The 24,568-nt window shown below is 36.3% G+C and overlaps 1 protein-coding gene across 1 annotated transcript in view; it reads left to right on the top strand.

The window, feature by feature from the left end:
- The window catches only part of LOC126234294 (venom protease-like), a 119,324-nt gene that overhangs the window by 67,651 nt on the left and 27,105 nt on the right, over positions 1-24,568 (top strand). The window contains exons 4-5 of the mRNA XM_049942979.1: positions 14,049-14,155; positions 16,142-16,401. Coding sequence (XP_049798936.1) covers positions 14,049-14,155; positions 16,142-16,401 — 367 coding nt within the window. The remainder of the gene's footprint in view (positions 1-14,048; positions 14,156-16,141; positions 16,402-24,568) is intronic.

The raw sequence follows: 24,568 nt of genomic DNA on the forward strand, positions 1-24,568 counted from the left end.
TTAACACCGTCCACGTCTTCTATCTGCTTGTCATCATATGTTAGGCATATTTTTGTGGGACACCCCTTTCAAGTTCTGAACTGCATGTAGTGTTTTTTTTTTTCCAACGTTTACTGACAAAGAATTGGCTAGGAACCAGTGGTTAATGTCCACAAATCTTTTATTAGCCGATCTTTATAAGACTACACTTGATTTGCTATTTATTGCAATGTTTGTATCATCGGCAAACAAAACAAACTTGGCATCTGGTAATGTTACTGATGAAAGGTCATTGATATACACAAGAAAAAGCAAGGGCACTAAAATTGAACCTTATGGGGCCCCACATGTAATTAGTTCCCAGTTGGATGATGCCTGATAACTTAATACATGTCTATTTCCTAATGGCACCCTTTGTTTTGTGGCAGAGATATAAGATTTGAACCATTTTGCAGCATTTCCTGTTACACCATAATATTCTAATTTACTTAAAAGGACATTGTGATTTACACAGTCAAATGCCTTTTACAGATCAAAAATATACCAGTTGCCTGCAATTTTTTGTCTTATGAATTAAGCACATTTTCACTGTAAGTGTAGATAGCCTATTCAATATTAGAACCCTTTAGAAATCTGGACTGTGACTTTGATAGTATGCTATTTGAGATAAGATGGTTATAAAGCTGATTGTACATTACTTTTCCAAAGATTTTTGAGAATGCTGGCAAAAGTGAAATTGGATGGAAATTTGATGCTATCTCTCCCTTCTTAAACAGGTTTAACTTCAGCATGTTTCAACCATTCAGGAAATATTCCACTGATAAACAACTGGTTACACAGATAGCTTAATATGTTACTTAACTCTGAATCACATTCTTTAATTAACTTTGTTGAAATTTCATCATACCCACTAGATGTTTTTGATTTTAAAGATTTTATGATGGACATTATTTCTGCTGGGGTAGTGTGGGTCAAATTCATATTATGGAAGTTACTTGAAATGTCTGGTCTGAGGTATTCCGTAGCAGCATCTACAAAACCTGACAACCCCATCTTTTCAGTAACAGTTATAAAATGTTTGTTAAAAAGTTCTGCAACACTATACACATCTGTCACCAATGTACCATTTACTCTTAATGCTATTTGTCTCTCTTCATGTGTGGTTCTACCGGTCTCCTCCTTTACTATATCCCATACTGTCTTTATTTTGTTATCTGATATGACTATCTTTTCCTTGTAATATATTTGTTTTGATGTCCATATTACAGTCTTTGATATTTTGCAGTATTTCTTGTAATGTGCTATAGTGTCAACATCAGAACTCTTTCGGATTGATAGATACAGTTTTCTTTTTGTTTTACAAGATACCCCTATTCCTTGAGTAATCCATGGCTTCTTTGTAGACTTTGCTCTAACCTTGGTTAGTTTTGGGGGAAAACAGTGTTCAAATAAGGTAAGCACTTTATTAGCAAAAGTGTTATATTTTTCATTCATGCCATGAGCACTGTAAACATCAGTCCAGTGAATGTCTCTGAGGAGTATCCTAAAATAATCAATTTTTGCCTTATTGATTACCCTGTTCAGCTCAGATTTAACAGATTTTATATCCTGTTCATTATTAACATTTAACAGAACGAACTGCAGGTCAAGGTCTGAGAGGCCATTGACTATTGGTTTTGTAATATGATTTTGTTCATTTGTCTTTTCTATAAAGATATTATAAATGGCTGTTTGTGAGCAATTGGCTACCCTATTGGGGAACTTTACAGTGGGAATTAAGTTGAATGATAGTGTTACTAACTCAAATAATTTCTTATTGGGAGAGTCTTTAAGGAAATCTACATTGAAATCACCAGCAACCACTATTTCTTTGTTTTTTGTTGTTAAATTGGCCAATACAGCTTCAAGGTGGTTTATGAACAGATTAAAGTTACCTGCAGGTGCTCGATATACACTTAATATTATGAAGAATTTTTTGTGAAATTCTACTTCTGTTGCACATGCTTCCATATGCTGTTCTAGGCAAAATTTATGAATATCTATGTTCTTAAATTTATGACACTTCCTGATGAATGTGGCAACTCCTCCTTTCTCCATTTCTTCTGTACAAAAGTGAGATGCTAACCTAAACACTGTAACACTTAAAAGTTCTATACCAGTGGTCACATGATGTTCAGAGGGGCAGATTACATCAGCTTGGTTTGAAGACTCTAATTCATCTATGCAGATAATTAATTCATTAATTTTATTTCTCAGTCCTCTAATATTTTGATGCAATAAAGATAGCTGACATTTCACATTGACTGAGTTAAAATTGGGTAGTTGAAATATCTGCTGACTGTTGAACATTCTTAACCAATAGCTGTTTATGCTGATCGTAGCTGTTTATGCTGATGATCATTTCTCCCTATGTAAGCTGGCATCAACAAAATATTTTGCATTCAGAGGAGAAAGTTGGGCATTGCAATTTAGTGAGAAGATTCCACCAGAATGGGAAAATCCTTTTGTTTTGACGATGTCCACCCCCCAAATCCTATATCGTGTTTATGACACTCTCTCCCTTATTATTCAATAATACAAAACGTGCTGCCCTTCTCTGGACCTTCTCAAGGTATTCCTTTCTTGAGGTACTCCATTAACCCTGCCTGGTAAGGATCCTAACTGAATGACAGTACTCCAGAAGAGAATAGAGAACCATAGTGTAGGCAGTCTTTTTAATAGATCTGTTGCATTTAAAAGTCCCATTCACCCATGCTGTCAGACTTTCCTGTGATGTCCTAAACCTCTTGAGTCCAATGACAGGTTGGCTCCTTGAAAAATGCCATGTTTCATTCCTTTCCACATTCTATCCTAATCTGAGCTTGTGCTTTGTTTCTAAAGTCAACACAGTATTAAACTCTGACATTCGAGTCTTCAGTTTTTCTATCATTACCATATGTATAAAAGATGGACTCTCCTATATTGCATCCAAGGAACCACTGAGGTAGTGACTGTGTCACTATAGTATTAAGGACATTTATACGATGTTCAGAAAAGTATTTAAATTGATTTGTAACAATCATGGTGTTCAGATACTGCAAGAAGAGTATTTTCAATGACCTACGTGGAAGGCTCCGCTTGAGCATTTGTTGTCATATGTAATAGAGCTATTAATTTGTGAAATTACACTCAGTTTGAGTTTAAAAATGTCTTTTATTGTACAGCTAAAGCTACAACTACTTTTACAGGGAGTTCATATGATCTGAAGATACTGTTAAGAAGTCACTATCCTACAATAACCTGCCCTTACATCCGAAGTTTTCTGCAGCCATTAGCAGTAATAAATAATGTATTTCCTGCAACAGAGCTGCAACCACTCCTGTAGTCATTTGTCATATTCCCAGCAACGTTCTGAAAATTTTGGAGGAGGTTGTATCATGCACTGAATACAAGATTTGGTTCTTATTCTCTAGCGTTGGCATCAGGACAAAGGAAGATGAGTTTTTTTGCACTCCATTAAATAATTTCAGGGCAATAAACAAAGAGATGGGCAACGTCCCTTACCTTAACAAACTCATAACAAGATGATGCAGGCAATATGCATCTTGTAGTGAAGTTGGAATGACAAACAATGCTATTTATGTGTATTTAAATTTGTGTTAAGCTTTATTCTACTTCTCTCTAAATGTGTGTTTTTTGTGTCTCCTAAGACACTTTTTTTCTTTTTTTTATTGCCACATGTGAACAAATGTCTGATTTTCTATTGAAATTCTTGGGCTTAAAGTGAGAAAGAAAATCATCATTTGTCAATGTGATTAATGCATAGCACAGGTAATGATTTCTTTGGGTATGGTTTGTGGTAGATACTTATGATTGATTATTAGTATACAACTTAACTAGATGAATAAAATATCTACTTGCTAAGCAGTAGGAGGGTAATAAGCATATAAAGGCATTTAAATTTAGAAACTTTCAGAGGCAGTAGCTCCTTCTGGCAGAATGGTTGTAGGGGAAGGTAGAGGGCTTAAGGGAAAGGACTGGTGAGATTTAGGAAATGGAGAGAGTTCAGAAAAGTCACCCAGATCTTCAGGTTAGGGAAACTCAACAGACAGTATGAGAAGGATGGTCTTTCCTACTTTGTTTACATCATAATTTTGTGATTTCTCTTCTTTAACTACAATATTTTTAACAAACCTAACTATACTGTTAGTTTCAGTATACTAATGACTAAATACTGAATAATAACCTTCAAACCAAAACTTTTTTTATATAATTTTGAATATTATTTATTTCATATTTAATAGATTGTGTGATAGAGAACTACAGTATTAAACATGTAGGTAGGTTTTCCTATGTATTTCTAAGTACCTCTTCTGTTTCAAAATAACTGATGAAATGAAATACTTTTTTCTTATATTTTACAAATTTGTGTTGCACTTGACAGTAACTTGAAGGTAAGAGTTACAATACATTCTGAATGAAATTATTACTTGTACATGACCATCTACACTATGTCATACATTAGTAAGTGTGACGTCATGTACACTGGACTGCTGTTGAAGTTGCTCATCAATATTTTATAAAGTTTTTGTCTTCAGTTCCTTATTTTAAAGTTAATAGTGTTAACATTTGCTGAAAAAGTAACTTGTTAGTGGATTTTCATTTATCTCAGTCTTCCTTCCTGTGTTATTGACTTGAGTGGTCTGTTATTTGTGAGTGTGCTTAAGTCGTTCATCCGAGCCTCATGTCTCAGTACTGTGTTTACATCTTTTGGCATGCAGTTGTAGCTGTAGCGGGTATAAATCTAAGTACTAACATAGTTATTTGCACACTGCTATGCGGTTATTAAATTTAATAGTTTTCAGTGGTGTTTTGTGCTGTTTAATAATAATAATAATATTTATTCAACATCGAATAATCAAATACAATCCCTAGGAATAATACAGTTTCAGGACATCATACAGATTATTCTTCTGAATACGTCAGTTTATAAATTACAAACTAAAGATTTGTTTGTATTAATAAATTTTACATATGTTCACTTGCTGTGTTTTCGGTGTATTAATGTTGTTTAGTAAATTTCTTGCTTTAGAAGTAGGCAACATGCAGCAGTTAGGAGGCCTTGGTTAGTTGCAAAGTCAAACAGAAAGAAGAAAGTTCTGCTGCTAGGTAGTTCGCGCAGTAGAGGTGTGGGCCAGCAGTTGCAGGAGGTGTTGGGGAGTGAGTACCAGGTCACCAGCATTTTGAAGCCTAGTGCAGGGTTGGCTCAGGTGACTGACAGCACTGGGGAGTTATGTAGGAATATTACAAAGGAGGATCAGGTAGTGATAGTGGGTGGAGCAGGGAACAGTCCTGATAGGAACGGAGAATATAATGTTGGTGGCCACCTGTAAAGATAGCTACTCAAACTGGTGGCACTAATGTGCATTTTATGCAACTGTTTCAGCATCATGATTGGCATCATCTTAATGCAGCTGTTAGGCGCGTTAACATGGGGCTGGAGGGGTCACTGATGGCAGAGGGCATGGGTCACATTACAGTAGTGCCACTTGAGTCTATCAGTAGATCAGGTTTCACTAGGCATGGCCTGCACCTCAATAGGTATGGGAAGGGGAGGGTGGCAAAGCTTTTAGGTGACAGTGTAGTGGGTAGTGGTGGGATCACTCATGGAAAAATTCCTATAGTGTACCAGCATTAGAGGTACACCATTTTTAAATTGAAGCCAGCTGATAGGTATACCTGCTTAAAGGAAGTCCCTCTAACTAAGGGATCACCTTCAGAGGATGTCATGTTCCCAAGTAGAGAAGGATTTAGCATAGTTCATCAAAATATAAGAGGTATTAGAGATAAAATTAGTGAAATGCTTATAGATGTTGACTCTGAAATTATTGGTATGTCAGAACACCACTTAAATAATTTGACAATTCAGAAGCTCCCTTGACATGGGTACTGATTAGCTGACTGTTTTTCAAGGAGTTCCTTGTGGGGTGGGGGAGTGGTTATGTACCTAAAAAGCAGTATTTCATTGGAGTCCATAGATCAGTCACATCACTGCACTGAACAGATATTTAAATGTTGTGCAGGGGCAACTGAATTTAGTGAATGTAAACTTCTAATTGTTGTTGTTTAAATGTCCCCTGACTCCAACTTCAGAGCATTTCTGCTCAAGCTAGAGAGTGCTCCTGATTCCCTTTGTAGGAAGTACCAGATATTAGTTATATGTGGTGAATTAAATAAAAATTTTGTGTATGATGGTGCAAGAAAAAGGATGTTGGTAGATCTCCTAAATTCATTTGATCTGATGCAGATTGTGTGTGTGGTTTTTTTTTTTTTTTTTTTTCCCCCAACTCAGGTGCAGGGGAACAGTAGCACAGCCATAGACAATATTTTTGCTCATTCTTCATTACTAGATCGGCATTCTGTTAGTAAAACGGCGAATGGCCTTTCAGACCATGATGCACAAAATTTAACACTAAAAGGCTTTTGTACTCAAACAAATGTTATATATAATTAGAAACTATGTTGGAAAGCTAATCCAACAGCAATAGAGAGTTTTATTAAACCTTGTCAAGGAAAAAGAGTGGCAGGATGTTTATAGTGCCAATAACATAGATGACAAATATAATGCTTTCCTTAACACATTCCTCATGCTCTTTGAGTGTTGCTTTCCATTAGAACATTCTAAATGGAGTACTAACAGTAATAGGCAGCCCAGGTGGCTGACTAGTGGGATAAGGATATCATGTAGAACAAAGCGGGAATTATATCAAAATGTGAGAAGTAGTCACAATGAAGCTAAAGTAGCCCATTACAAACAGTATTGTAAGGTGCTTAAAAATGTTATTAGGAAGGCAAAGAGTATGTGGTATGCAAATAGAATAGCTAATTTACAGGATAAAATTAAAACCATATGGTCAGTTGTGAACGAAGTGTCTAGTTGTTAGTGTCTCTATCGAACCTGCATTTGGATCAGACTTCCTTAGCCCTTGTGCAGAAAGGTGTGCAGTATACTGCTGCATCCATTTTCTATAAGCTACCACACGAAATTCACATGTTTTCAAATTGAAACTGAAGAGTTTCCTCATGGGTCACTCCTTCTATTCTGTCAAGGAGTTCCTTGAAAAAGTAAGCTGATTCTTGTTGTGTTGTTGATTGTGTGTACTTAAACTTATGGATTGCCTTTTTTTGTGTTCGTGAACATTTTATTTTATCTGTTATTACTTTTATGTTGGGCAACGGCCTTGCCACAGTGGATACACCGGTTCCCGTGAGATCACCGAAGTTAAGCGCTGTCGGGCGTGGCCGGCGCTTGGATGGGTCACCATCCCGCCGCCACGTGCTGTTGCCATTTTTCGGGGTGCACTCAGCCTCGTGATGCCAATTGAGGAGCTACTCGACCGAATAGTAGCGGCTCCGGTCAAAGAAAACCGTCATAACGACCGGGAGAGCGGTGTGCTGACCCCATGCCCCTCCTATCCGCATCCTCACCTGAGGATGATACGGCGGTCGGATGGTCCCGATGGGTCGCTTGCGGCCTGTAGACGGAGTTAGTTAGTATTACTTTTATGTTGTAATTTCATGTACTGACATGTTCCATGATCTTGGAGATTTGCTCCTCAATTTGGTCCTATGGAACTTGGTGTGTAAATAAAAATAAAATAAGTTTCTATCATGAAATGTACCAGAGATTTCAATCAACTACTTCAGTAAAGGAGTTTACATACCCCCACACACATTTCAAATGCCAGGAAAGTGTAGTCACATGCTGTTGTGCACATTTCCACATGCTTGTTTTTTGTGTTTGTGTGTGTGTGTGTGGGAGGGGGGGAGGAAGGTTTGCATGTGTACTAGCTCCCAGGAATGAAAAATTTGAAAACTTAGTCATAATTCCAGTTATGTTTATCTGCCTGTCAACTTTTCAATTATATCCTAAATGGTTACCATGACTCTTCACATTATTTCATTATATATATTCCAAACAGCATTTTCCAGTATTATATTAATATTAACAGCAGCAAAATTTGATCTTATAAACTAAAATAAAAATAGAAATTTTCCTGACTAATTAAAATTGTGTGCCAGACTGGGACCTTGTCTCTTCCTTGCTGTGCTCTTACCTGCTGAGTATTTATGTGCATCTTGTGACAGCCTGAGGCTGTGAGTGTCTAGTTTTGATTGTCAATGTACAGTTTATGAAGTTTGGTAAGTATGAGAGTTGTAGTGGAAGAAGTAATTCTGTGCGAGCTGATAATGTCATGACTGTATCACTTAGTTGGTAAGAGCATAGCATACGAAAGGCAAGGTTCCAGGTTTGAGTTCTGGTCTAACAAACAGTTTTCCTCAGTCATGAAAGTTTTTAAATAGCTTACGCTTCACTGCTGACTGAAAGGTTCATTCTGGGAAGAATCAAAATTGCACTCTTCATTTGCAATGCATTCCTAAATATATTGCATATCACCAGTTTCAACATATATTGTTCTCTTATTTTCTATTGTACGTTGACCGAAATGCAACCAGTGCCAAGACACAGTCAGTACCTTCTCTGTGTGACGGCAGTGGTAATATTACCAGTGACAGTGCTAATGAAGTAGAGTTACTAAACATGGCTTTCCAAAATTCCTTCAGCAAAGAAGACAAAGTAAATATTTCAGAATTATAATCAAGAACAGCTGCCAACATGAGTAACTTAGAAGTTGATGTCCTCAGTGTAGCTAAGCAACTTAAATCTCCAAATACAGGCAAGTCTTCAAGTCCATGTTGTATATCAACTAGGTTTCTTTCAGAGTATGTCAACACAATATTTCCATAGCTCACTCCCTGAAAGATCTGTACTTAGCAACTGAAAAGTTGCACACCAATACTTAAGGAAGGAAAGGAAAATAATCTGCTGAATCACAGGCCCCCATTACTAAAATTGATTTCAACACATAGTTTGTTCAAAGAGTATGAATTACTTGCAGAAAATGAGCATTTGGTACATAGCACAGACACAGAAAATATTATTCTCATGAAACACAACTCTCTTTGTTCACGTGAAATAATGAATGATACCAACAGTGGATCTTAAGCTAAGTCCATATGCCTAGATTTCCAGAAGACCTTAAACACAGTTCCTTATGGGTGGATTCGAATCATATTGTTTGCTTAGAGAGTGTTGATACAGTTGTGCAACTGGATTCATGATTTCCAGCCAGATAGGTCACAGTTTGTAGTAACTGATGGAAAGTCAGTGTGTAAAACAGACATGATGTCTGGTGTTCCACAAGAAACTGTAACAGGCCCCCTACTGTCCCTAATTTATATAAACATTTAGGAGACACTCTGAGCTACTCCCTTAGATTATTTGTTGATGATGCTGAAATTTATGGACAAATAAAGTCATCTGAAGATCAAAACCAATTGCAAAATGATGCATAGAAGATACGAGTGAGGTGCAACAAGTGGCAATAAAAACTGTGAGGTCATCCACATGAGTAATAAAGCAAATTCATTAAATATTGGTTACATGGTAAATCACACAAATTTGAAACCTGTCAATTTGCATAAATACCTGGAGTTACAATCACAAACAGCCTAATCTGGTGGAATGCTCACATAGAAAATGTAGTTCAGAACCAAAGAGTGTATTATGTTGGCAGAATACTTAGCTGTTGCAACATATCTACTAAAGAGACTGTCTGCATTATGCTCACCCATCCTCTCCTGGCGTTTTGCTGCACAGCGTGGAATCCTTACAGAGATAACATTAAAGGTGGACACTGAGGAAATTTAAAGAAATGCATTATTGCAAAAAAGGAAGAGAGTAGTACACGAGTTGGGCTGACAATAATTAAAACAGTGTTTCTCATGAAATTTCAAATCACCAACTTTCTCCTTCAAATGTGAAAATATTTTGTTGGCTTCCACATACTTAAGAAGAAATGACTGTTATAATAAAATACGAGAGATCTGAGCTCACACAGAGAGATTTAAGTGTTCATTTTTCCCACTTATTATTTTGTTTATATTATAAGTGATGTTTTTAGTTGATATAAAGTTTTCTGACTTTATGTGAAGTACATTTTTTGTTGTTGCTACAGTAATGTGAATTCCAGAATGAAAACCACAGGCAGGACATAGGAAAGGAAACCACTCACCTACAGTTGAATGATGTGGGTGCAGATCAGAAAATCTCAATGATGTGCTAAGTGTAACTTTGCACTTGCATCACTACCATTGCAGACATGGGCACCATACTAACATTTGCTTATTCTTTTAGAATAGCAATTGCAACGTGCTTTCTCAACTGTTTACTGAATGTATTCTGGTCTCTGACTTCTTCTACAGTTTTTATCAGACATGACAAACTATAGGCCAATTGCTATACTATCTGCCTTCTCAAAAATATTTGAATGCTGTATGATAAGTAGATTAGAAATATGTTTAAATTCCAACAACATAATCACATCTTCCCAATACAGATTTCAAAAAAATAGGTCCATCACACATGCTCTGTATGCATTTCGAGAAAAGTGCTCAAGTTTTGTTGACCATAAACAACCTGCTGTCGGTATATTTCTTGATCAGTCCAAGGCCTTTGATATGGTCGACCACAAACTGCTGCTTATGAAACTCCATAAGTATGGGATTAGAGGTGTAGCCCACAATTGGTTCCACAGCTACATTAGTCAAAGAAAGCAATATGTAGAAATAAGAAAATCAGAGACATTCAGGAACTGCAGGTCAGATATACTACATACAACAAATGGTGTCCCTCAGGGACCTGTCCTCGGTCCTGTTCTTTTCATATTGTTCATAAATAATCTCCCAGAACACATACCAAATGCCAGCTCCTTTCTGTATGTGGACGACACAAATATCCTGATAACCAGTAGAGGTGACACATTGCAAGATGCAGTAAATGAAACTACTTGTCCTTTACAATCATGGTTTGAAGCAAACAGACTACTCATAAATACTAAAAAAAACTGTAAGTATGAACTTCCATACTACACAAAATCTAACCCCCTTCAATACAGTTACAGTTATTGGCAAAGATGACATTACGAACAGGCAGCACACCAAATTTCTTGGAATTACCATCAGTAACACACTAAATTGGAAACCACATATTGAGGCATTGTCACAAAAGCTTAGTAAAACCTGCTATCTATTACAATCATTAAAAGACACAGCCAGTGTAGATACCTTGAAGCTGGTGTACCATGCCCTGTTTGAGTCTGTCTTGAGCTATGCCTAATCTTCTGGGGAAAGAGCTCTGATTTTCTCACAATTTTCAAGTTACAAAAACAAGTAGTAAGAATAATGAAATGTAAAAAAAGAACTGAACACTGTAAACCACTATTTCAACAGCTAAAAATCGTATCACTGCTATGCCTCTATATATTGGAACTAGCTTGTTTTACACTACGGCACTTGGACGCCCTCGACAGAAATGCAGACCGCCACACACATGACACCAGAAACAATACACAGTTACAAATTATAGCCCACAACACAAAATTATATGCGAATGGGGTTAAATGTATGGGCATTAAAATATACAACCACCTCCCAACAGACATAAAAACAAGCAAAAACCCGAAAATAATGAGAATTAAATTAAAGGAATTGCTACTAAATCACTGTTTCTATTCCATACATGAATTTCTTGAAACAAAATTTTAATTACTTGCAATAAGCTGTTTATTCAGTTGTAGATGTTTCTACTTAGTAAGATAATTTAATTATTATATCTTATCTATATTCTGTCTGTATCTCATATATTTATTCTGCTATGTGCACTTTATACCACAATATTTTAATTACTTGTAATAAGCTGTATATTCACTTGTAGATATTTCTACTTAGTAAGATAATTTAATTATTGTTTGTTACTCATATTCTGTCTGTATCTCTTATATGTATTCTGCTATGTGAGTTATGTGCCACTACTGTCATCTCTCATCATATACCATCTTAACATAATTTTTCAAATTGACTTGTCCTATATCATGATGTGCTTTGCTGTACAAATTGTATGATCTACAGGACCAATAATAAATCAAATCATCAACAGTTCCCTCTAGTAACATGGAAGCTTTCCCTGATATATTCCAAAGATTCATTTACTCAGTTCTGTGGAAAACCACCTCATTTCTTACATCATTAGTCTACTTATTTGCTGACATTCTTCTGTTGCACCACATCTCAAATTCTTCAGTTCTCTTCTGTTCCAGTTTTCCCTGTGTCCATGATTCACTACCTAATATCTCTATGCAATGTACAAATGCACATTCTCAGAAATTCCTTCCTCTAATCTATGCTTTGTACTTTTTGTTCTGCTAGTCTGCTTTTTATGTCTCCCTTGTTTCATATGTCATGAATTATTTTGCTTACAATGCACCAGAATTGCTTAACTTCATCTGCTTCACGATCATCAGTTTTTATTCTCATTTTTGCTACTTATCATTATGTTTGTCTTTCCCAAATTTGTTTCAGCCCATATTCTTTACTAATTAGACTGCTCGTTCCATTCAACAGTTTCTGTAAATATATATTCAATTCCACAGAGGTTGCAATGTCATTACTAAATCTTAATATTGATATCCTTTCACTTCAAGTTTTACCTTTATAAATTCAATCTAATAATCATGTAACAGATTTTCAGTTTTATTCTTGTCAGCAACTCAGATACATGAGCTGCCAAGCTGATTGTGGGATAATTCTCACGCTTGTCATCTCTTGCATTCTTCAAAATTGTGTGGATGATGTTTCTCCAAAAATATACCACCAACCTCACATATTCTACTTTCTAACCTGCATAGTGGTTTTGTTGTCACTTCCTCCAGTGATTTTGGGAATTCCAGTGGAATTTGAACTATCCCTTCTGCTTTATTTGATCTGAATTCTTCCAAATCTCTTTTCAGTTCTGATTCTAATACTGGATCCCCTAGCTCTTCCCTGTCTATGCCTGTTTCTTCTTCCAACACATCAGCAGACAAGTCTTCCCCTTGTAGAGGCCTTCAATATACACTTTCCACCCATCTTGAATTTTCATTGCATTCTTAATGTCACCTCGCTAGCTTTTAATTTCGCCAGTGGTTGTTTTGGCTTCCTGTATATGGAGTTAGTCCTTCCAACAATTATTTCTTGTTCAATTTCTTCACATTTTTTGTGCAACTGTTTGGCCTTATGACCACATACGTCCTATTTATTTCATTCCAAAGTAACTTTTATTTCTGTATTCATGAATTTCCCTGAAAATTTTTCTACTTTGTTCTTTTGTTGATCGACTGCAGTATTTCTTCCGTTACCCTTGGTTTCTTCGCAGTTACTTTCCTCGTACCAAGGTTTTTATTTTTACTTTCAGTGACTGCAGTTTTTATAGGTATCCATTCCTCTTCAACTGAAGCACCTAATGAGCTATTCACCATGACCGTATCTACAGCCACAGAGAATCTGAAGTGTACCTCTTCATCATTACTGCATTGTGATCTGAGTTTATATTTGCTCTTGGGTTTCAATGTCTCATTTTGAAATCTCTGCCTGACTATGATGTAACCTTTCTGACATCTTCCCATACCTTTTGGCCTTTTCAAAATGTACCTTCTCCTCTTGTAATTTTTAAAACAGTATTTGCTGTTAAAAGCTGAAATATATGGCAGCATTGAGTCTTCGTTCTTTCATTTCTACTGCCAAGCCCATATTCTCCCATGATCCTTTCTTCTTCTCCTTCCTCTACAACTGCATGCCAATGCCCCAAGACCAGTAGATTTTCATCTCCCTTTACATACTGAATTACCTGTTCAGTATCCATATACACATTTTCTCTTTCTTCGTTTCCTGCTTGCAGCATCAGTATGTACACCAGAACTATTGTATTGGTGTTCATTTGTGTCAATTCTGATAACAACCTTATAACTGAACTGTTGACAGTAACTCACTCCCTGCCTACCTTCCTATTCATGAATCCTATTACACTACGTTTTGCTGTTGCTGATATTATCCTATACTCAACTGACAAGATTTTCTATCTTCCCTATCATTTTAAAACTTCTCTTCTACTACTACTTAGCTACGTATGTGTGATAAACAATATATGTTAACAGGCTGCTATTGGTTATCAAGTTGATGGTAATCTGGAATGGAACTGTGGGGGATCATTAATCAGTGAATATTATGTCCTTACTGCTGCACACTGCACACATATTGGAAAGTGAGTATAGACCTCAGCACAACTAGGATTGTATTCTGCTAACCATTATTGCTGTTTTACATATTAGTCAAAGACACAATGGAACGAAATAAAAGTGTTCTCATGAATATTGTCTATTAGTGTTAGTTGTAAATTTAATAAAATTAAACAAAATGTCACCAAATATAGTTACTGATCACATTTACACAAAACTACATATTAGAAAGATAATGACTTACCTGTGTATAAATGATGAGTAGCACACAGATTGCACTAAATTGTGAATTAAGTTCAAAATTAGTCACCATCAGCTGTATTACTGTGCATTTGTTGCTGAATGTATCTGCATTAACACTTCAGTGGAATTCAGCTTAGGATCACCATCACCCTCCACATCCCCTTGTGCCTCTTCCATACATGCACTACACACATGAAGTTCATTGAGATTGCATTTTGAAAAGACATGCACAATACAATTACAGTAGATCTCAAGATACTTCAGAGAACTTAACATTTATTTCATTAATGTAGTGTGGAAAGTCCTGGCAGAATGTAAATTTTTTGAGACAGAAGGTAACAGCTCACCAAACGGTAGACTCCAACAATCCATGAAGCCCCAATGTAGCTGGTTACTGTGCTCCCACTAAAAGATATTGTGCTCATGTCAATGAACACCACTAACCAGTTGCTCATGTTAAAGATGTGAACCATTTCATTCACTGACACTCAACAATTCCCACTCCATTACCACCTGGGTCCATACTTATCACTGTTGATTCCATCTCCAGACACTAACATCCCTCATGTCCACAGCCTTGTGCTATCAAACATTACCTCTCCAACATCCTTCCAATTGCACACCCCTATCCTCAGTCTTCCACAGCCCTGACACCTTCTCTCCTACTCACTTCACCTGGTCGTCCTCAGCTCAATGCGCCACCTTCCTGGACACTGACTTCCACAATCCTGATGGCTCCATGCATACTTCTGTCCATATTAAGCCCACTAACCAACAAAGTACCTGCATTTAGAAAGCTGTTATCCATTCCACACCAAAAGATCACTTCCCTATATTCCGGCCACCTGTGGACGTCATATCTTCAGTGGCCAGAATTTCCTTGCCCAGTGTGCTGAAGATGCTACTAAGGTCTTCTCACTGGTACTGTCCCCCAAACCTAGTTCACAAACAATTTTACCATGCCACACCCTCACACACACCTTATCCTTCCACAACTCTAAAGAGACAGCTGTAAAGGAGTGGACCCCTCATAACCCAGTACCACTGCAGGCTGGAACGATTGAACTTTGCCCTTCATCAAGGTTTTAACTATGCCAAGAAACCAGGAACATCCTACTCACAGTCATTCCCATGCTCCTAAAGTGGTTGTTTGCATCCCGCCCAATGTACACAATAACCTAGTCTATCCCTATCACTATGCCACATCCACCCCGAACCTCTTGCTTCATGGGCCATATCCTTATAAAGGACCCAAGTGCAACACCTGCAAGATTCACTCACCCAGCACATCCTACTCCTCTCCTATTACAGGCCTGTTTCCCCATCAGAGGTGGGGCTGCCAGTGAAAGCAGACAGGTTATATACCAGCTCTGCTGCAGTTTCTGCACAACATTTTACATGAATATGATCACCAGCCAACAGGCCAATTAAATAAATGGTTTACTGGAAATTCTATTACTAACAACATTCAAGAATTTGCAAGACATCTTCAAAACCTAAAGACAGTGGATGTAACAGCAACATCTTCATGGGTAGGAAAGTTACCTTTCACCAGTAGGATATGATTTTATTTAAGACATTCATTTTTGTCAATGGTCATTACATCTGAAATGCTGAAACCAAACATTTTATTTGCAGTCTTTCATATACAAATTATGAACCATACTGATATTAGTCATATCAAATATTACTAATTTGTCTTTAAACATATATTATAGGAACTTCTTGTTACTTATTTCATAACACAAAGATGCTTCAACAACTTACAGGTATCGTGCAGTGATAGCTCGTCTTGGTGAGCTGAATCTGCAACGTGATGATGATGGAGCTCATCCTGTGGATTATCACATTGCAGACATAGTGCGCCATCCTGAATACAAAGGACCAAGCAAATACAATGATATTGCTCTGTTACATCTTAGTGAGCGTGTGAATTTCACGTGGTCTATACGACCTGCTTGTCTCTACACACATGATAAATTCTCAGTCAGCACGGCAGTTGCTACTGGTTGGGGTAAAACTGAGTATGGTGAGTATAAAAAGTGAAAGGCAATAAATTAAAATAAGAAATACACCCTATTGCAAATATGTAAGAGCAAAAAATTATTTACCTGATAATTTGTATGCAACATGAAGTCATAATGAACTGCTTTGCATAATACTTCAAAAGTAATCAATTATTACCTAATTTGAAAGTACAAAATGTTCCAAAACCACATACAAGATATATTGTAGAAGATACCTGTAAGAATGAAGTGAGGATATAATAGTGTCCAGAAAGCTCATCTAATGTTGCTACAGAGCATCACAAATATAGGCACGAATGTGTATCTGCAAATTTATAAACCCATTGAACTGCCTCCTCTGTAGGTATTCAGTGAGTGTCATTTATGACAGCTTAATGTAGTCAGATAATAATTTAGGTGGTGACATACATACATTTTTATTTGTAGAGATCTGTCTTGATCACATAAGTTGTACAATTTGCAGTTTCAGCTGTTGCAATCTTCAGATCTGTTATGAACACAACAACAGTGGGATGATAAACTCGTCCAATTAAATGAAGATAATCTATAAAATGCCTAGAAATACATGAGTGACAAATAAAAAAAAAAAATAACATGACTAACAACAATGCAAATCAGTAATACATACTGACGCGAAACAACTGCTGTGACAGTATCTGAGGTACAGAGGCAAGAGAGAGTGCTGAGTTCACTACTACCAGAGTCACATCAGCGTAATGTGTCTGTGCTTAACATACAAAAGATTATACCATAATCTAAGAGTAAAATTAAAATTAAAAATACTTTAACAAACTTAGTCAGTGTATGCTTCAGTATTTTAATGTTAACACTCAAGGTCTCAGAATGATCAAATGAATATGTTATGCAAAATATCGAATGCAAGAAAAAAAAAGTGGCACTAAATAATAAAACTAGGCAGCTAAAATTGGTTAGAATATGGAAAAGTAAATCACAATTAAAATTTACAAATATCAGCATATTTTGATCAAAGTCATTGTTTTTAACAAAAATTGGTGGTGCTAAATATTAGACTCAGGAAGATGAAAATTCATACTTTAGCCTCAGATTCATGTAAAAACAGTAACTAAGTCACACCAATAAGCTACCTCCATTAGTTTTCAAGTTATTTACTAAAAACCAAATTTGGAATGCATGTGTCCTTATTCATTATAAATCAATTTTTTGTAAAAGAAAGTTCCAATTATAGCTCTCAATTACAGTAATACAATAATGCGTCTGCACCACATTTAAAAAATGTATCATAAATAACTATAAATACAAGGAATCTCAATGAGGCAGATCAGAGATCATCTTCTACTGTTGGTTACATTCTAAAATTGGTCTGGCAAAGTTTAAATGCAGTCAAGCTAAAACTTTTTCGGTAACGAAAACATAACTCTCTTTATGTAAATATTAAGAAGACAGTTATTTGTTAAATGACAGACCTATTAATTAATACAGGTCTTAGAAAGGGTCCTATCAGGTGCTGCTACCTCTGTCTAGGGCATTGATAGCAAATGTTTCATTTGGTGGTCCACTGTGCCCATATATAAATACAGCTAGACAGATACTGGGAGAAGACACTTCACTCTGAGATGGCAATTTGTTCATGTTAGTCAAATGTCTGCATGCATTGGGCCTTGGATGACATCAGAGCTGGGCAGAGTTGAATGCATTTTGAGTAACAGTAAAAAGTGAACTCATGAGGACTGTACACCATCCTGGATGACTCAGATGTCACAAAAGTCTGCCGCCCATAACGTTGACAAAACTGCATAGTAAGTGGTGAGATTATTTTCCACTTTTAAGGCAAGGAATTAACTTTTGGAGATTAGAAGTCAGGGCACCAGACCATTTTACTTGGAACTTCCCATACAGGTTGCCCCTGAACTGTTAATAGTATTTTTCCCTTAGGGGTATTATTATTGATATTAGGAATATTATAATATTTTGTGCATGTGGTTTATTATGCAATATATCAAATAATTAAAATGAAAAAAAAAAAAATTAGTCGTAGTTCCTGATCTCAATGAGTAAATAGAAAGTAGGAACACTTTCTTTCAGTGAGCACAAAGAGTAATGTGGACTTGCAGGTTAGAAATTACAGTCAGTATGTTCTCCACCACTCACTGGCTGACAGCAAAAAACAGTTTTCAGGCTCTTGTAAATGGCAAAGGTAGGTGTAAAGCATGCACAGACAATTTAAGTGTCTATTATAATGACATAACAAAGTAATGATCAATTAGGATAATTACCCACCACCCCACAATGCAAAATATATAGATATAAATATCAACAATATCTGTAGACATAGGTACAAAGTAAATGCTGGTGATGTCCTGGGGGCATTATATAGAACAGTACAGACCACTGAGCTAGTGTACATAAGTGAACAGTAGGGTACATTCAGAGGTAAAAAAATGCAATACACTAAAGTGTTAATTAAAATTTTTTCCTATGGCAAAAAGAGCATCTGACAATAAAACATAAATTGAAATCCAATATGTGGAAATAAAATCCATGCTTAGAAACCACTTACAATGGGTAAAGAGTAACACTAGAAAGCCATTATTCTGCCAGAGTAAATATCATATCACTGTGTAAAAGTCATAATAAAAGATGGAACAGTAACCTCAAATGTGTTAATAGAAACATTCTAGCATGACAAATCAATTAAACATAACCATAGGGGAATATAATCAACAAAACCATGACTATTTAATTAAAATGTCAATAATCAATAATGCATTTGAAATGGAATCTAACTAGCATGCACAATGGCCTCTCTGTTAGAAGTTCTTGTTTCCCTATGGCAGAGCTTGTAGAAGGAGGCCCAGTCTCTTTGCTGCTGGTGGACTTTGTACATGCTGCATGCCAGGTTGCTGCTCTCAGTAGATCATAAATAAGAATTCAGATTAAACTCACTCTGTTTGTTCAGCACTTATCCTGGTTTTCAATTTCTATACATGTAACTACTGAACTACTGATAGCCTTGGGAGAGTCAACCCTGACAAAACTCTATCATCTGGTGAGGAAGATGTATGAGACAGACAAAATACCATCAGACTTCAAGAAGAATATAGTAATTCCAATCCCAAAGAAAGCAGGTGTTGACAGATATGAAAATTACTGAACTATCAGTTTAATAAGTGACGGCTGCAAAATACTAACATGAATTCTTTACAGACGAATGGAAAAACTGGTAGAAGCTGAGCTCGGGGAAGATTAGTTTGAATTCCGTAGAAATGTTGAAATACGTGAGGCAATACTGACCCTACAATTATCTTAGAAGATAGATTAAGGAAAGGCAAACCTATGTTTCTAGCATATGTAGACTTAGAGAAAGCTTTAGACTGAAATACTCTCTTTCAAAACCAGATGGCAGTTATGAGTGTCAAGGGGCATGAAAGGGAAGCAGTGGTTGGGAAAGGAGTGAGTTAGGGTTGTAGCCTATCCCCGATGGTATTCAATCTGTATATTGAGTAAGCAGTAAAGGAAGCAAAAGAAAGATTTGGAGTAGGAATTAAAATCCATGGAGAAGAAAAAAAAAAACTATGAGGTTTGCCGATGACTTTGCAATTCTGTCAGACACAGCAAACGACCTGGAAGAGCAGTTGAACAGAATGGACAGTGTCTTGAAAGGAGGATATAAGATGAACATTGGCAAAAGCAAAACAAGGATAATGGAATGTAGTTGAATTAAATTGGGTGATGCTGAGGAAATTAGATTAGGAAATGAGACACTTAAAGTAGTAGATGAGTTTTGCTATTTTGGGGGCAAAATAACTGACGATGGTTGAAGTAGAGAGGATATAAAATGTAGACTGGCAATGGCAAGGAAAGTGTTTCTAAAGAAGAGAAATTTGTTGACATGAAGTATAGATGTAAGTGTCAGGAAGTTGTTTCTGAAAGTATTTGTATGGAGTGTAGCCATGTATAGAAGAGAAACATGGACGATAAATTGTTTAGACAAGAAGAGAATAGAAGCTTTCAAAATGTGGTTCTACAGAAGAATGCTGAAGGTTAGATGAGTAGATCACATAACTAATGAGGAGGTACTGGATAGAATTGGAGATAAGAGGAATTTGTGGCACAACTTGACTAAAAGAAGGGATCGGTTGGTAGGACATGTTCTGAAGCATCAAGGGATCGCCAATTTAGTATTGGAGGGCAGCATGGAGGGTAAAAATTGTAGAGACAAGAGATAAGTACACTAAGCAGATTCAGAAGGATGTAGGTTGCAGAAGGTACTGGGAGATGAAGAAACTTGCACAGGCTACAGTAGCATGGAGAGCTGCATCAAACCAGTCTCTGGATTGAAAACCACAACAACATACACATAAATTTCCATTTCCTACAGTAGACTCAACATTTGTCATTTTGTGACCTTATCAGTACATTGTTGTTTGCCTGCATATTTCGTGTCACATGCTTTTCTTTATCCAAATGTTTACCGAATGCTCTCTTATTTCAGTTATACGTATTCCCTAAAATGATTTGTGAATTTTTTCCCCATCTGATTGATATAAAACTTTCAACAGTCCTTGGGGCTGATCTTGCACATGCAGGATTCCAAATATTTGTTGCTGTTGTTGCCAACCTTGTGGCATAACCTTCAACCAACTGTACCTTTTGTTTGAAACCCAGTTTTATTCTTTTTCTGATTGCCTGTGCAACTCCTTTTGAAAGTTAAATGTTGTATGACGTAGTAACAGACTTCTTGTTATGTGAACCTGTTGTCTCCTTGTCACATATTTTGGCCATAACTTGCTATAAATGTTGAGTACATTATTTTCCTTATATCCATTTGACTTGGCTTCCTGTTTGCCTTCAATACGTGTTTAAAAAATTGTTTTCAGACAAAGTAGTCAATCTTGTGAATGTAAAAATGACACAATGAAGTGGATCTTCAAAATAAGGATGTACTTTTTAATATTACTCTTTAGTTGAGACCAGGCATAATAAAAACACTATTGCAGAAAAAAACATTGTTTGTGTGTAGGCAAACTCAATAACTTCAAACAAATGGACCGAGCAGTAAAAGCTAGCCAATATCTATCCAGATCAGGTCACCATAAATGTAATGATACAAAACATATAGACTCACTTAAACACCTAAATTATAAATGTACCAGGAGCTAACAAGGGGAAGGCTGCTGTCACAATTTATTATTGTGACTACATCCAAAAAACTGAAAAATTTATATATAACTCTGATATTGTGGCCAAGATAGACACGAAGCCCACACCTACTACAGTAGTACAAGTTTATATGCCAACTAGCTCTGCAGATGACGAAGAAATTGAAGAAATGTATGATGAAATAAAATAAATTATTCAGATAGTGAAGGGAGACGAAGATTTAATAGTAATAGGTGACTGGAATTGGGTAGTAGGAAAAGGGAGAGAAGGAAACGTAGTAGGTGAATATGGATTGGGGCTAAGAAATGAAATAGGAAGCCGCCTGGTAGAATTTTGCACAGAGCACAACTTAATCATAGCTAACACTTGGTTCAAGAATCATAAAAGAAGGTTGTATACATGGAAGAAACCTGGAGATACTGACAAGTTTCAGATAGATTATATAACGGTAAGACAGAGATTTATGAACCAGGTTTTAAATTGTAAGACATTTCCAAGGGCAGATGTGGACTTTGACCGCAATCTATTGGTTATGAACTGTAGTTTGGATTCCGTAGAAATATTGGAACATGTGAGGCAATACTGACCCTACGGCTTATCTTAGAAGCTAGATTAAGAAAAGGCAAACCTAGATTTCTAGCATTTGTAGACTTAGAGAAAGCTTTTGACAATGTTGATTGGAATACTCTCTTTCAAATTCTGAAGGGGGCAGGGGTAAAATACAGGGAGCGAAAGGCTATTTACAATTTGTATAGAAACCAAATGGCAGTTATAAGAGTTGAGGGGCATGAAAGGGAAGCAGTGGTTGGGAAGGGAATGAGTTAGGGTTGTAGCCTCTCCCCGATGTTATTCAATCTGTATATTGAGCGAGCAGTGAAGGAAACAAAAGAAAAATTTGGAGTAGGTATTAAAATCCATGGAGAAGAAATAAAAACTTTGAGGTTTGCCGATGACATTGTAATTCTGTCAGAGACAGCAAAGGACTTGGAAGAGCAGTTGAACGGAATGGATAGTGTGTTGAAAGGAAGGTATAAGATGAACATCAACAAAAGCAAAACAAGGATAATGGAATGTAGTCGAATTAAGTCAGGTGATGCTGAGGGAATTAGATTAGGAAATGAGACACTTAAAGTAGAAAAGGAGTTTTGCTATTTAGGGAGCAAAATAACTGATGATGGTTGAAGCAGAGAGGATATAAAATGTAGACTGGCAATGGCAAGGAAAGTGTTTTTTAAGAAGAGAAATATTTTAACATCGAGTATTGATTTAAATGTCACGAAGTCGTTTCTGAAAGTATTTGTATGGAGTGTAGCCATGTATGGAAGTGAAACATGGATGATAAATAGTTTAGACAAGAAGAGAATAGAAGCTTTCGAAATGTGGTGCTACAGAAGAATGCTGAAGATTAGATGGGTAGATCACGTAACTAATGAGGAAGTATTGAATAGGATTGGGGAGAAGAGGAGTTTGTGGCACAACTTGACCAGAAGAAGGGATTGGTTGGTAGGACATGTTCTGAGGCATCAAGGGATCACCAATTTAGTATTGGAGGGCAGCGTGGAGGGTAAAAATCATAGAGGGAGACCAAGAGATGAATACACCAAGCAGATTCAGAAGGATGTAGGTTGCAGTAGGTACTGGGAGATGAAGTAGCTTGCGCAGGATAGAGTAGCATGGAGAGCTGCATCAAACCAGTCTCAGGACTGAAGACCACAACAACAACAACTCTGATTCAGTGGGACAATATGAAAGTTCAAGACATACAAAATAGTATAGAAAATCTGTCATAGTAAACACAAGTAAATTATATATAGAATAATAAAGTTCAATTATTTTGTGAGAAATGATTTGCTGCCTTCCACACACATTCCCAAATCTAGAACACAAGAAATGCAAAGTTTCATTGGATGACAAATTATTCTAGATCATTTTCAGCTTCCATATTCATTTTTTACACAGATACCATGCCTAAAATTAACATAGAAATGACTTCATAAGGTGTTAATACTTTATTGTCAGCAGCATGGTATGAAAGGTATTTCCTACCAGTACTAACTCTTTCTCATGCCAGTGCTATCGATCATACCATTGTTAAATATAATTCAGAAATTTTCAACAATTGAGACCCTGCTCAAGCTCTCGTAAACATCAATCATATAATCAAAGGCTAATGCTCAACATCATTTTTCCTATCTTCCTTATATTCATATCTCATAATTTCCTACAGCATATCATCATCATCATCAGAAAAACAATGCATTACAAAACAGAGAACCATTAAGTCTATAATATTTCATTCCCCTAACATCATTATAAACCCCATAACCTTCACATACTCTTTATAGTTCATAAGACAATAAACCCTCACATATCACACCACTTCTTCTCAACATAAACCTCATCAACATCACACAATAGCTCACAAAACCTCATAATACTAACAATACGCCTCAAAGAGAAAAATTGCTCTGCATTGTAATTCTTGTATTCTATTCATAATAGTAAAACATGTGATATAAGCCAAGAAAAAATACATTAATCATTAACTTCACAATGGTATGAAAAACAATGCTCTTCATTATGCCTTTCCCTTGCAAGAAACTACAGTAATTACTGAACTGCCACAGCTTATAAATTTTTTACTTTTTCATTTTTCATAATTTTTTTTTTATTCACTAAAATACTAGATGTTTTGGCATTGTTAACAATGACTAACTATAGTCATATTTTCTCACTCTGACTCATCTATGTCAAAAATTTAATTTTTTTACGCATATAAGCTCATTTATGTTAGATTACTAGACTGACACACACACACACACACACACACACACACACATTGAAGATTCAAAAAAAAACTGGTACACCTGACTAATGTCTGAAGCAATGTTGAAGGTAGTGGACACCATGAATCCTGCAGGGCTGTCCATAAATCCATAGGAGTATGATGGGGTGGAAATCTCTTCTGAACATGTTGCTAGGCATCCCAGATATGCTCAATAGTGTTCATGTCTGGGGAATTTGGTG

Source organism: Schistocerca nitens, chromosome 2 (genome assembly GCF_023898315.1).
Source record: "Schistocerca nitens isolate TAMUIC-IGC-003100 chromosome 2, iqSchNite1.1, whole genome shotgun sequence".
Lineage (NCBI taxonomy): Eukaryota > Metazoa > Arthropoda > Insecta > Orthoptera > Acrididae > Schistocerca > Schistocerca nitens.